A 15695-nucleotide genomic window follows, 5' to 3' on the forward strand; every position below is an offset into this window, starting at 1 on the left:
TTACAAAATATGCTTTACAAGCGGCAAAGCTGCATCCTCGTCTAATGTTTCCGTAAAGCTTCCATGAATGACTGCTAAATTCTCATCCTGAGCGGGTCGTAAGGCTGCAATCACATGCCGCCTGTGCGACCTCCCACAGCTTTGTCAACACTGCCGCCCCCCTCCCTCGCTGCCAGCTGCTTTTTGGCCTGCCCTTCTTCTTCCACCCTCAGCTGGGGTCCATTTCTTGGACGCATGTGTCCAGGGACAGCTTGTCACTGCCTGACCTGCTCAGTAGAAATAGAAAACAGGCACGGGAGAGCTTTGTGGATGGACTGCAGCTTGTCACAATGCAAGCGTTGCAGTAGGTGGCATTTTTCAAAGGGACCTTCTCCGTCTGTGGAAGTCAAGCCATCCGCTCTCTTTGCCTCCATGGTTGCCTCGATGGCCTGGAGCATAACTGCAAGTGATGAAAGTGATAGACGGGTCGTCCGGTCCGGTCGGCAGAGGGAATCTGCTCCTCCAACCGTTGGGCCAATCTGTCAATTTTTGTCTGTGTATTTTTTGAGTGATTTAGAGGTTGCTGTCTGTATTGATGATAACACTGCAGGCCCTGCATGAAGGCAGATGCTGATATTTTGAGTGGCGAGCAGCGAGAAGCTTTCAGTGGTGCTCAGGAATTCCACTGATATGACACGATGAGGAACGCTGCTGCTGAATTGACTTCATATTTGCTGTTCACCCTGTTGTTCCTACCCGCACTCTGTGAGTGCTTTGCTTGGCTATGGCTGCTCACATTGTTGGTCATCGCTGTCCCACTGAAGTCCTAGACATCATTGCTTCTCAAATGGGGGTACAAGTACCCCGAGGGGTGATTGACATTTTAAAAATATATGCAGTAATCCCTCACTATATGCCATACACTTTTTCAACTGGTAACTAATCAGAGTGATGGCTCTTTCCAGTTGACTGTGGCCTATTATTAGTCCAAAAATATAGAAAGACAAGTTCTATGTAGGACTGTGGTCACTAGGCATCAGTAATGTTATGAGACATGACGTTAGATTACCCACATTGCCGGTGTACAGTATAAGCCGCACCCACTAAATGTAGAGATTTGTTCTTACATAAGCCGCACGTGTCCATGTCATAAAGTGGCATATTGTGGCACGCACGAGTCCGTGAGGACCAGGCAGCTCTTTGACAACAGCCAATCACGAGCTACGACCAAACTCACGACAGGCAGGAGTCATTACTCAATATAACAGTGTGAATCACGATTTCATCTTACAAACCATATTAAACTCATCACACAGCAACTTACCAATCAAACGTTATATCTCAGAAATATACAAACATGTATCAGTATGAGTTTTATAGGAAAAAAACCCAACATTTGAAAGAGTCCCCATAATACATTTATGTTAAGAAAACCATTTCATTGGAGGAGAGCAGAGAACGCACACAGGTAGAAAATGGGTGCAATGCTGCTTCTGTCCACCAGAGGAAGCCAGAGGACCAAAAGACAGGGAATCTGTGATGGCGTGAAGGTGATTGCAGGTCATTGCAGCGGCCCAATGAATGCTTCGCTCAGATGCAATGCATTATGAGAAACCTTTCAAATGTTGGCTTTTTCTTTATTTTAAGGTGACGTTGGGACATGTTTGGGTATTTGTACATACACCTGTGGAGTATGAAGTTCATTTGTGCTGAATTTAGTGCTATTAGTGTCTTTAAAAGTGTCTTTAACAGATGACACCGTGAGTCAGACTTAAGTTCTTATACTGGTTTATATACTGACCTCCACTGGCAACCAACAGGTTGACCAGCTTGTTGTGAGTGCACTGATAGCGCATGATTAGCTTCTGCCAAAGAAACGGCTACCTCTACCTCACTGACTCGCAAGCGGCGCAGTATTTAAGCAATCAGTAGTAATTCTGAAATATAGGAGATTAGAATTTAGCCATAAATTAGCCGCATCGATGTATAAGCCATAGGGTTCAAAGTTTAAGGAAAAGTAGCAACTTATACACCGGAATATACGGTACATTACATTTCACACTGAATGGAGACTGGAGAATGACCCAGCAGAGCCCGGCCCACATGCCATGGCTGAGATAGAATGGATAAAAAAGCTTCTCTCATTCCGTGTGGAAGTGGTAAGTTTGGGGCTTCTTTGTCCTTCTTCCCCACTCCGTCATGGCGATCCGATCTGTACAGATCCTTTTTTTTCTTTTAGATGATAAGCTTTTGATACAAACATGAATTTTTGGAATTGAATATGTTTATGAAAATAGCTCTTCAAAGCATTAAAAATAATGCAACCAAAGTATTGCTGAATGTACTTATTTATTGCGCAGCATGACCAATAATATTGTTTGGCTTTTGTAAAAAAACCTTTGAGTGACATCCCTAATCCAATAAAAGATCCAATAAAAGATCAAATGGACTTGCAAAAATACTTTTAGGATAGGACTACAGGATCATGTGACATGGTTAAAGATCAGTTTGTGGTGTGATTTAGAATATGACATTTTGTTAACAAACTCAAATTTATTGACGGTCCCTAGTGTAAAGCATGAGCGGTTAGAGCAGCACTTCCCGTGCGAGCAGTGGCGGAGCCAGAAGTGTTTCATTGGGGTGGCCAAGGTGAGACCAACACTCACATAGGGGTGGCAATACGTTGATGCCTGAAATGTCCAGATGGCCACCATTGGCCACCACGTAGCTCCGCCACTGCGTACACTATGACGCCGCAGTGTGGGCACAGCGAGGGGGAACTACCGCTGTCACTACGGAGCCCGATATCCAACGTCCAACGTGAAAGTAACTTCACCACGGTTCACCGTGGACACGTCTGCATGGTGGTGTTGCCTTTTCTTCTTCTTGCGGGTGGCAGGAGTCGAGTGGCAACCAGCTTTGAGGCGCATTACCGCACCTACTAAAATTACTACTGAGTTTTTCATTTTTGCTTTTAGTTTTTCCTTTTAGGTTTCTTGCCTTTTTATCTTCATTAAAAAACAGCTGTGGACCCCAAATGGCCCCCGGGCCGCACTTGGGATCCCCTGCTCTAATGGCTAGAATGAAATGATGAAGGCTGATGAAGGCCCTTTGCTTGTTTGCTACGTTTGATTCATGACAACAAGTGTTAACATCAGCTTCAGTGAGCCAGCCTTTGTTGGGATCACATTTCTTTGAAAGGTCTGGGCAACGGCCACAAGTGAGTGCGGGGGAACCTCGTTATCAGTGTTTCTCCGAGGCGCAAGCTTGCTTACGTGAGGCTAATTGGTGAGAAAGTGTGCAAGCGGTCAACGACCAAATCTAATTTCCACCTCCCCTGTCTGTCTTGCGCAGGCAATTCCCAGCTCGGAGCGACCATTGTGGACGCCTTGGACACCCTGTACATCATGGGCCTGCACGAGGAGTTCAAGGACGGACAGGAGTGGATCGAACAGAATCTGGACTTCAGCGTGGTGCGTATCTAAGTCACTTAGGTCACTGCTTCTGTCATGGGGGGTTATACAGTATATACGGTCATGGAAAAGATGATGAGACCATCCTTGTTTCTTCACTTTATTGATCCATTTGAAGGCCTGTTGTATTTGTTTGGACAAACATAATGATGCTAACAAATACACTCATATTGAAGAGTTTAGCAACAAAGGTGCCTTCAGTTGTAGCAGGCATTCAAATCAACAAGAACAAGTGTGTGTGTGTGTGTGTGTGTGTGTGTGTGTGTGTGTGTGTGTGTGAGGGGAAAATAATTGATGTGATAGGTTCCCCCCCCTTACAGTTCATATAAAGGTGCAAAATTATTCATAGTTGGGTTATTGTAACCAAGAGACAACGTGGAAGGAAAAAAAAAACCATAAAATTAAAAAAATAATTACTTTATTGTTGTAAAATTAGGCCTTTTTTTCTACTAATATTACAAGTTTGACATGAATAGAAAAAATGTGATTTTGTTCACATAAAGTATCTTTTATTCTCATCCAAAATGTCCTTGTTGTCATCATTAGAATGCAAGTGTTTTTTCTTCGAAAAGTAAGGCTTGTAATAAATATAGAGCTGCAACTAACAACTATGTTAATAACCGATGAATTGGTCGATTATGTTTTCGATTAATCGATGAATGAGATTTTTTTAAAAACACACTTTAAATTTCCGCCTCTTTTTGTGGAAGTAGAAGGTTTGAACTGACAGCAAATAAGCACACAAACGCCAGGTGGCCGCTTGAATGCTCGTTAAAATCATGGGAAGACTAAACGTCTGTCAAATACGTCACAGCACAAACGTACACAAAATCCACTCATCATCACATTCTTAGTCCACTCATCTCATCCTGCTTGTTTCAGCTCACGGACTCATTGGTTACATACTGTAGATAGACTGGACATAGATAGACTATAGATAGACTAGACATAGATAGATAGACTGGACATAGATAGATAGATAGATAGATAGATAGATAGATAGACTATAGATAGACTAGACATAGATAGATAGACTGGACATAGATAGATAGATAGATAGATAGATAGATAGATAGATAGATAGATAGATAGATAGATAGATAGATAGATAGATAGAAGACTATAGATGGATAGATAGATGGATAGATAGATAGATAGATAGATAGATGGATAGATAGATAGATAGATAGACGGACTATAGATAGATAGACAGACATGCCAGCTGCATGCCAGCTGCATACCAAGTGTCCAGCAGGTGTCCAGCAGGTGTCCAGCATGTGTGCTTTCATTCAATAACGTTCACATTTGAGAGGCTGAAATCAGAGGATGTTGACATTTGTACATAAAGAAAGCAAGAGTGAGGCTTTTGTTTCATTATTGTTGCTTTATTCTTGTAAAGATGTGACTTGACACGTAGACAACCAACATACAGCATGACAACTTTTAAAAGAGATATTTGGACTTTTCTTCCAAGATGTATGATGACTAGAATTGTGTTTGTCCAGTTGTAGTTGTCTTGTTTCCAACGTGCACCCAGCTGTCCTCGTCTTTCTACATCTACGTCCCCCGTGTCTTCTGTTTCTTTCATCTTGCTTTTTGACATTCAAGCTGTCTGTACTCCTCATCTGAATCCTTCTTCTGTCCGTCAGGGTCTCCCGTGCAGCCTTGCGTGTCTTCTTTGGTGTTTTGTGTTCCCGTTGGACTTCCTGCCTGCTCCAGTCTTGTTAGTTCCCTGCCGAGTCAATCACAGGCAGGTGGCAGGTAGACCTGGTCGGTCTGGGAAGAGATGGAGGTCAGCGCTTACGGAATGATGCTGGCACAGGAAGTGGAATGTCGCATACACGTTCCAAAGCATAGTCGAGTGAGAAAGGTGGAGGAAGTTCATGTGATGTTTTCTGGGACCCACGCTGGGAGTGATTTGGCAAGAATTCTCTGACAAACAAAAGTACAGTCAAACCTGTCTTAGCAGCCACCTTTATAGAACGGCCACGTGCCTATAGCGGCCACTGAAAAATCCCCCGCGGCAAATTTGCATGTTATAGACCCTGTGTATAGCAGTCACCTGTCTAACGCGGCCAGCAGCCACCCATTTTGTCTCCCTTGGTCAATATCTGACTGCATATAGCGGCCAAATTACCAACTCAAGTAGAAGCTTCATGCACAAAAACGTTTTGTTTTTCAATCAATGAAGCCGTCGTGTGTAGACTTTAATTACTGAGTCCTAGCTCAGTCACAATCATTCACAAGATCCACACAAACTGTCAGTTGTTCCACATAAAAAAGCCGTCTTCTTTTGAGCTTGCTATTTCCTGGTCAAACATGTAACTTTAAGAGCATTTGCACCAAAACATTACCGCAAAGTAGGCTGGGAACAGGACGTGCTCCCAGCGACGCTACAATAAAAAAAAACATACGCTAGCATGCATGCGGCAGCGGGAGCAAAACTGAGTTGGGTTGTACTTAATTGAAGTATTTTAGAATGTACTCACGTTATTTTTCATCAATCGTCATCCACAAATCCATCAAAGTCCTCATCTTCTGTATTCGACACAAACAAAGCCGTCTTCTTTTCCGTTCACTACTAGTCTGTTAACTTGTCAGTGTTATTCAGCTCCGAAGCAAAGAAGGAAACTTCTCCTGTTGCTTCTGCCAACTTTATTTATTTAACGCGGCCACCAGACAGCAGCTCAGAACACACACACATCTCTCAGCATCGTCTTTCCTTCCTGCTTGCCCACAAGGCAAAGGTTAAACAAGCCCCACTCCATAGCTGTCCAGCCAATGCCTGTAAGAAATGACACCGTTTATTTCCTGGTGTGCACTGGTCAATACTGTAATGCCGCTTGTTGTGGGGAAGGAGAGACTCATGTCGCCGATGCACTTTAATGGCTTTATTAACAGCGGAGAACACTGCAGGACTTTACATCCACGCCAACATAAACACACTTCCCAACTCTCTATAAACTCACAGCTAGCACTGAGCCTAGCTCTCCTGCTCGGGACGCCCACCGTCACTTCCCGTCACTTCCTGATGAACTAAAGCTGTATTGACACTCTGCCGTATAAAAAGTAAAATATTAAAAACAAGCGTAAACTAGCACAGCTTTGTTCTGTGGGTGGTGGATAATAACAAGCCAGGTAGTGCTGTACAACTTTTATCTGCAGTCACACAGTGCCCTCTACTGGTCAACATTATTATCCCCCCCTTTTCTTTTTTTTCCTCTACTGGTCAACATTCAAACTGGATGCCAACCTGTCTATAGCGGCCACTTTTGCAGACTCCCTCTAGTGGCCGCTATAGACAAGTTTGACTGTAACTTGAGCTTTGTAAAATGTCTAAGAATTCTCTAAGAATGGCAGCAGAATGAGGTTGTGCTTCACCAGATGCTACATGTTGATGGGTGGAGGGAGGCAGAATCCTGGGGAGCTCACGTCAGCCAGCCAAGATAGAGGAAGGTGTGCTGCGGGGTTTAGTTCAGTGCTCTTACATGCATGAGGCAACGAATGAATGCTGCAGTCAGGATGCCTTTTCTACAAACACAATACAAAGTCCTTCATTCTCAACTGTGGTCGTCAATTATGTTGCCTTGGTTACACAAAATGTTACCAATGTTACATGTGGAGGGGTTCTTCACACAGTCTGGGCTGAAAAAGGCGTTCCTAATCAAATAGCCCATTTTCAACTTTATTCGTTAATAACGTCGCCACGGTTATACAAATGTTACAAACTCGAAATAAATGTCTTTCTTTACTTTGGGACATAAAAAAAGGAAGTGACAGAAAAAGTTCATTTGTAGTTTTAAACACATTTGTTGTGCTTAATTTAAAAAAAAAAAAAACAAGAAATGAGGAAAAAAACAGCTGTCATTTTAGGAGAATAAAGTCAAAATATGAAAAGATAAAAGTCATATTCTAATGATAAATAAGCCACAATTTTACAAGGAAAAAAATAAAATATCATTTTTGTACATTTAAAAAAAAAAGTTGTAACATTATGAGAAACAAAGCAAAATAAAGTTGTAAGTTTTGCAAAATTAGAATAGAATGGAATAGAAGAGAATAGAACTGTATTGTCTGTTCTATAGAACAGAAATTTGTCTTCCAACACGGCATATAAAAATTCACTCACAATGAAGTACAATATAAAACACACAACAAAAACATACTACAATACAAGAACAACAGTGCTACCGGGTGCTGGTTAAGATAGTTACTGCAACTGGAATGAAGGATTTCTTTTAGGTGTTTTTGCGGGCCAGTGGGGTTCTGTATTGTCCGCCTGACGGCAGCAGAGTGAAGGAGTGGTGCAGGGGGTGTGTGGCATCCTCAGTGATGAGTGGCTTTTTTCAGCACTGATCGCCTATACAATTCACAGAGGGGAGTTTGAGGTGTTTGAGTGATTTTACTGGCCTGGTTTATGATTCTTGAGAGTTTTGTTTTATGTTTGAGTGTGAGAAAATTGTACCAGGAAGAGATATTACTATATGTGAGGATGGATTCTATGAGTGAAGTGTACACAAGAGTTAAAATATCTTTGCTAACATTAAAAGATCTCAGTTTTCTTAGGAGGTGGAGGCGTTGTTGTGCCTTCTTGAAAGCAGAGTCTGTCTGGTGTCCAAAAGACAGGTTCTTGTCTATGTCCATCCCCAGGTATTTAAAACAGTCAACCTGCTCCACCTGCTGGCCATGAATAACGAGAGGTTGAAAGAGGCTTGCAGTGCCTTTCCCTGTGGCTCCACAGCACAACTCCTTTGTTTTAGAAACGTTAAGTTCCAATGAGCTTTGAGCAAAGCCACAGACCAGAGTGTGGACCTGCTTCTGGTACTGTGTCAGAGCCTCCATGTCCGTGACGTGTGCCACCAGAGCCAGGTCATCAGCATACTTGATTAACGACAGTCCTTCAACAGCGCATGAGATGTTGTTTGTGTACACTGAAAAAAGAATAGGTGACAGCACACAGCCCTGGGAAAGGCCAGTCTTTAAGACAATTTGGCTGGACCTAAAACCATTTAAAAACACATGCTGTGGCCTATCACATAAGAATTCCTTGATCCATAAAATGAGCATTGTATGAACCTGGAGTGATGACAGATGTTGTAGCAGTGTGTTGTTATTTACAGTATTAAAAGCTGAGGAAAAATCCATGAATAAAATCCTTGTGTGGGGGGGTGTGGAATCCTCCTGCTTGGTGACCTGATCTAAAAGCATGAGGCTTGTCTCCTCTGTGCCACGCTTAACTTTGTAAGCGCCCTGGAGAGGGTCCAATTTGTTGAACAATTCAGATCTCAGCTGGTCAGCTACGACCCTCTCCATGCACTTACAAAGGACAGAAGTCAGGGCTATTGGCCTGTAGTCCTGCAAGCCCTTTGGTCTCGCCTTGTTTGGAAGGGGGGTGATTGTTGATTCCTTCCACGATCTGGGGACTGTGCTAGAATCCAGTAAGAGCTGGAAGAGCCTGGTGACCACTCCACCCAGCTGAGTGGAGCACTCTTTGAGCACCCTGCCTCGGAGTTCATCAGGGACCGCTGCTTTGTTGGGCTTCACTCTGGCCAGGATGGTGGTCACCAGCTGTTCATCAATGGTGAGGGAGTGGGGACTGTGGGTCTCAGGAGTCCAGGCAGATGTTGTGCTGTTGTTGTTGAACCGAGTGAAGAGGACGTTGAGCTGTTCTGCTAAGGAGGCTGGGTCCGGACAGTCAGCCTTTTCAGGTTTTGTTGATCTGCCCATCATGGTATTCAGGCCCTGCCATGCCTCACGTGCATTTCCTGATGTTAATTTTCTCTCCACACTATCCTTGTATTTCTTTTTAGCTTGTGCAGCCTGCCTCCTGAATTGCTTCTGTAACTCTCTCACCCTGTTTTTGTCACCCTGGAGAAATGCTCTTTTCTTCTCCCTTAGACAGTTTTTCATGTCCTTAGTAACCCACCTGTTATTTGGGTAGATGGTTACCTGTTTAAGAAGGGTAACATTGTCTTCGCAGAACATGATGTAGGAGGTGAGGACTTCAGAAAGCGTATTAAAATTATCACCACAGTCATTAAAAAATAAATCCCAGTCCGTCAAAGCAGCCCTTTAAGGTTTCAAATGCGTCCTCATTCCAGACCCTGATGGTTTTTGTGACAATCCCCTCTGTTTTTAACCGGGATCTATATTTTGGTAACAATAAGATCACATTGTGGTCTGATAGTCCGAGTGGTGGGCGTGGCTTTGAGACGTATGCCCCTGGGACATTCCCAAAACACAGGTCCAGTGTATTCTGTCCCCTTGTGGCTGTGGTCACGTATTGTTCGACACTGGGGAGATGGGTGGAGATATCACACCTGTTAAAATCTCCCAGTATAAACACTGTTTGAGTGACAGCATTGTTAAACCGCTCAACTATGCGCTCTGCAGCGAGATTGAAATCTGGGCCAGGGACGTATACTAACATAATTGTTATTTGTGAGAATTCCCCAGGCAGGTAGTGTGGCCTGAAAGATACAGTCATCAGTTCATAATGTTTGCAGCACTCCGTCTCCCTCACTCTATAGTTGGTAGCCCACGATTTATTCACCGCCATGCAAACCCCGCCCCCGATCGACTTCCGTGTTTTGACAGCATCTCTGTCAAACCGAATGATGTTGTATCCATCCAACTGCATGTCCACTTCTCCGGTGAGCCAGGTCTCCGTAAAGCAAAAGAGACTGGTTCGTTGGTAATCCGGATCGGGCTTTAGTAGCGCTGAAAGTTCATCTGCCTTGTTCCGAAGCGATCACACATTTGTCAGGGTGACAGCCGGTAAGGGCAAGCGGCTGGCCTTTTGCTTTAGCCTGTTGCGTATCCCTCCTCTCGTGCCCCGTTTCCTCCTTATTCGCTTTCGTTTATACCCGTGATGTAGCTCCGGGGGTATATTCTGAAGAAGCGCGTCCTCTGGCATTGATGGTACGCCACGGAGCTGCAACAGGAGGTACCGGGAGTAGGTGAACTTTCCCAAGATGGCGGCTGCTGATCGTGTCGGCGTTTGCCAACAATGTCCATTAACGTGCCATAGCGCCGTGATCAAAAGCCATATTATGGCCATATGAAACACTATTTCTCCCGACGAACGTATGAGCAATCTCCCTCATAAAAACACAATAAAAACAGCAAAATCCACACTCAGACAGGCCGTGTTAGGAGTCGCCTTCCTCACGGAACAGCGCCAGTCGCTCATTGGGGGGGAAAAACTGAAAATATTTTGGGAATAAAGTGAAAATGTTATGGCAATAAAGTCATAATATTATGAGAAGAACATCTACAAGAAGAAAGTTGAAATATTTGGAGAATAAAAAAAAGAGCAAAGACAGAAGTGGATGAAATGAATAGGCTGTTTTTACCAACGTGGCAAAGCTGGCATGCAAGTACATTCAATACGTAGAACGCCTCAGCTCACCCACACGTGCTGCTTCACAAAACATCAACGCTTTCACACTTGCCGTACTTCCAACCAACTCATCAGCACTGTTAATGCAAGCTGAGCCGTTTGCTCCCTACCACTATTACAACATTGGTTCTGTTGCTGCTGTGTTGTGCAATGTACTTGTCCATAAATGAGCATGTGGTCAAAGAGAGCAAGGTTTTCCATTCCACTTTCATGCACTTTGTCATTACTAAACTTGTTCTATGGAAGGAGTTTTCACATTTAGGAAAACCCTCTCTGAACGCCCCGCCCTCTTTCAGGTAGACGATGTGAAAAGCATAAAGTACATACAGCGAGGTCTGTGCGTATGAAAGCCTCTTCAGATGAATTTCATCCTTTAAAAACCTTCCATCTGTTCAGTCATTGGCTATTAAGTGGAATTTGCTCATGCTGGCCCCAAGCAAAGACGCTTAAAGATGAACAAGCTTGTAATAGTCATAAAAAAAAGCCTCTAGTGTTATCAATTTTCCTGTTTTCCAATTTTCTTCTGTGCACAGTTTGCACACTTTGTACCAGCTTCATTATTCACAAGCTTTGAACGTCTTTAATGTCGCCCTACTTTGCTCCACTGTTTAATTCAAAGTCGTGCGTCGCAGCCCATCTCCTGCCTCCATCTGTCACTTCCCGCCGCAAAAATCCTCACCAGTATCTCCGCACACAAGGTGGGGGGGCGGACGGGGGTTTACCCAGCTGCATGTGACTATGGCAGGCAGGATGCATTCCTCAGCATCACCACAGCATGCCAATCCCTTTTAACTCAAGGTCAACTGTGGCTGCTGCGCCAGCAGTTGGCGGGGTGAGTCAGTAGCGGGGAGCGTAACCAGACTGGTAGGCCTGTCACAATAACAAATTTTGCTGGACAATAATTGTCCTACAAATGATTGTTGATAATGGATATGATTGGAGTATGGAGTATTTAACATTGGAAGTGGAATGTCAAGAGCTTTGAAATGAATGAAACAACAACATAAATTAAACAAACTCAATAAAATAAAATTGAATCTCAGTCTCTTTTAGCACCATCCATCCATCCATTTTCTATACCGCTTCTCCTCTTCAGGGTCGCGGGGGCATGCTGGAGCCTATCCCAGCTAACTTGGGTGACAGGCGGGGTACACCCTGGACTGGTGTCCAGCCAATGGCAGGGCACATATAGACAAACACTCACATTCATACCTATGGACAATTTAGAGTCTCCAGTGAAGCTAACATGCATGTTTTTGGAATGTGGGAGGAAACCAGAGTACCCAGAAAACCCCCACACGCACGGGGAGAACATGCAAACTCCACACACAAATGCCCAAGGGAGAATCCAACCCAGATCTTCGCATCTCCAGACTGTGACTGTGTGGCCAACATTACTGTGACTGTGTGGTCTTTTAGCACTAATTGCACTTAAATGAAAATCACAATAATAACCCAAAAGAATAAAAAATAGACCCTGTATCGGTTAGGAAAAAAAACAGTGAAATAAAAACCACACACACATGCAGTTATGTAGTTTATTGTTCATGTAGGGGGTCATATTTGAGCTGGCCCACATATCTGTGGTGGCAGAACGAAATGCAATGTTTCTGACGTCCTTCAATGCCTCGGCAACACAGTTCAGTAATTGCAGTTTGTGACGTGCACGTACGTTCTCACAGGCAATTCTTACTGTCTGTCAAACATTTCTAACATTTCATGAAATGTTGGTGCTTCAACTGTATTGAAAGGTTGCATGTCTTTTGCAGTGTAGTGAGCGATACGGTCTGTGAGCGCGCACCATTTGGGCTGTTTTGTTTTACAGCGTTGGCTGTCGGGACGAAGGCTCTGCTGCACCTCCACATTAGGTGTGTTTCCTTCATCTTAGAAACCACGGCTTTTGTGCTCTGTTCAAATCGGTTCACAGCCGAGTGTGAAGCGGCCGGGATGAGAATCAGCACCTCCAAGTCCGAGTCTATGTTTCTCGCCTGGAAAAGGGTGGAGTACCATCTTCTGGTCGGGAGTGAGTTTGGGTACCTCGGGGTATTATCAAGTGAGGGAAGGATGGAGCACGAGATGGACAGACGGATTGGTGCGGCGTCTGCAGTGATGCGGACTCTGCATCGATCTGTTGTGGTGAAGAGGGAGCTGAGCCGAAAGACAAAGCTCTCAATTTACTAGTGGATCTACGTTCCTACTCTCACCTATGTTCATGAGCTTTGGGTAGTGACCCGAAAGGACGTGATGGTGAGTACAAGTGACCGAAATAAGTTTTCTCCATAGGGTGGCTGGGCTCTGCCTTAGAGATAAGGTGAGAAGCACTGTCATCCGGGAGGAACTCGGAGTAGAACCGCTATTCCTCCACATTGACAGGATCCAGGTGACTCGGCATCTGGTCAGGATGCCTCCCTGGGGAGGTGTTCAGGGCACGTCCGACTGGCCTCGGGGAAGACCCAGGACACGTTGGAGAGAGTACGCCTCTCAACTTGCCTTAGAATACCTTGGCATCCCCAGAGAGGAGCTGGACGAAGTAGCTGGGAAGAGCTGCTTAGGCTGCTGCCCCCGCGACCCCGTCTCAGTTAAGTGCAAGAAAATGGGTGGATGGATGGACAATCACAAGCATTTTGTCCCCGCAGTGGTAAGCAATTTTGCGTGTCAGTGGCATCTAGTGTTTCAGTGGGCTCTAATAATGTTAAAAAAACATTTTCTCTGCTGTAACTACGGCAGTATTCCATTTATGAGTGAAGAATCCTACTTTGTGGAAATTCACTTATCACGGTTGGGTGTGTAATGGATTAACCAAAATAACAGAGGTAGATATATTCATTCTGTTCAATAAGAGCCAATACATTGTACCCTGTGTGCACCTAGCCCCGCCCCGCTCGCGTGCTTACCAATGTGGGGGCCTTTCTGCTCCACTGCGTCTTACGCTCTATTGCATGCACGTTCAGCTGTGCTATCTGTCTTGCGCTATCATGTCGTTGCTTTCAACTTTTAGAATATCACCTAAAGTCCAACTTCTTCGCAGCCGGTAGTAACGGAACAGTGGTCACATTGTAATGTGTGCCCCCCATTTCAAAGGCAGAAATGAGGCAGACTGCCTTGAGGTCACGCGGTTGCAACCCGGCAAGCTTGGATGAAGAGTGTCCGCTTTAAAGGGACACCGATCTGACCTGGAAGTGATGTTAAATAAGTTGTTGGATAACACCTGCTTCCAACAAAAGCATCTGGTTTCTTCGCCAGGGAAGGGGCCATGCAGCAATCAATGTGTGTGCTGTTGTTTTTCTGTGGGTGTAAATGCTTTGGCAACCTAAGAAGACACTCAGAGGCTGCTGCCACCCCACCTCATCTCACCCCTTCTGTCCTTTCTCCATTTACCTTTGCCTCTGGTGGGCACTTGCTGTAAAATGAGGTCATGGCTGCTCAAAAGATCGAATTTCTTGTGTGAAAACACAGGAAGGAGCCCATATTGGAATTGCGAGTAGCTTTTGGGTGTCGAGCGTTCTCCGTCGCATTGGATTTTGTGCATTTTGGGTGGTAGAATGCAGAAATGCCCACTGTGTGCTTCGGCGGTGGTTGCTCTGACAAGAGTTCTTTTCGGCACTGAAGATGCAACACCAGCACTCGGGTGCACCGGGGTGTCATAAACAGACAAATTAGCTGAGCTTAAGCTCGGGTTTCACTGTGCTTTGCAAACACATAAATTGGGGAATAACCTCTCCACACACAACCCTGTCCCTCCCTCCCTCGCACGTTTAACACCCTCCAGCAGTAATCAGCTTTGGGCTCCATTAGAGGAAGGATTTCTCTATTAAAGCTCACACTTTTGTTGTGTTCCTGGCGCACTGTGATTGTTGAGGGCTGTCCAAACTTTTTCAAGTGAGGGCCGCGTAGTGAAAAGTGACCAAGGGTCACACTCATATTTTGTAATACGCTAAGAAGTTATATATTTTTCAAGAAAAAGTGCATCTCAGCGTCTCATGGTGATATAGATTCAAGATTCAAGAGTTTTATTGTCATATGCATAGTAAAACTGGTGGTTCTGCTATGCAGTGAAATTCTTGTTCTGTTCATTTTCCCAAAAAGAAAGAAAAACACAAGAAAATGAACAAGGACATAAGAAACATAAATACCAATAAATTAAGCAACAACAACAGAAGAGACATTAATACAAATAAATAAATAAATAAAGTGCCATGAGTGTGTGCGTGTGGCGTGTGTGAGTGCTTCGTTGAGAAGCCTGATGGCCTGTGGGTAAAAGCTGTTTGCCAGCCTTGTGGTCCTGGACTTCAAACTCCTGTAGCGTCTGCCTGACGGTAGGAGTCTGAATAATGAGTGTTGTGGATGTGTGCTGTCCTTGATGAGGTTGTGTGTTCTGCGTAGGACTCTGGTTTTATAAATGTCTTGCAGTGTTGCAGTGCAGTTACATTTTGTAACTGTTTACTATTAATCATGATCATTCTTCTGTTCCTGCTAGACAGTCGATGTCATCTGCTCGTCTCAGGTTGGTCATGGTTCTGCCTCCAATTGACCAGTTTGGCTGGTCCTGCGACGCCCCACAACAGAAATAATTAGTTCCGAGAACCTTTATGTTATAGGGATTTTATGTTTTATGAAGCGTAAAATACATGTAAATAGCCTAATCCGTTCCAAGATCTTCCCAAACTCACCCATTTTGGTCCTTCAAAATATTCAAAGTCCACCAAATATGGTGGGAAAATATAAGAAAACAGCATAAACATAGTGGAGTAACATTCCAATATAAAATAAGGTGATTCAGTGGAATTTACGTAAAAGAAGGTTTATGTTATTCGAGGTACAACTGTATATCAAAATATACA

General features: G+C 44.2%; 1 protein-coding gene across 1 annotated transcript in view; it reads left to right on the plus strand.

The window, feature by feature from the left end:
• man1a2 (mannosidase, alpha, class 1A, member 2) overlaps positions 1-15695 on the plus strand; it is a 118948-nt gene that overhangs the window by 59514 nt on the left and 43739 nt on the right. The window contains exon 5 of the mRNA XM_054788071.1: positions 3334-3452. Within this exon, the coding sequence (XP_054644046.1) occupies positions 3334-3452 (119 nt within the window). The remainder of the gene's footprint in view (positions 1-3333; positions 3453-15695) is intronic.

Source organism: Dunckerocampus dactyliophorus, chromosome 9 (genome assembly GCF_027744805.1).
Source record: "Dunckerocampus dactyliophorus isolate RoL2022-P2 chromosome 9, RoL_Ddac_1.1, whole genome shotgun sequence".
Lineage (NCBI taxonomy): Eukaryota > Metazoa > Chordata > Actinopteri > Syngnathiformes > Syngnathidae > Dunckerocampus > Dunckerocampus dactyliophorus.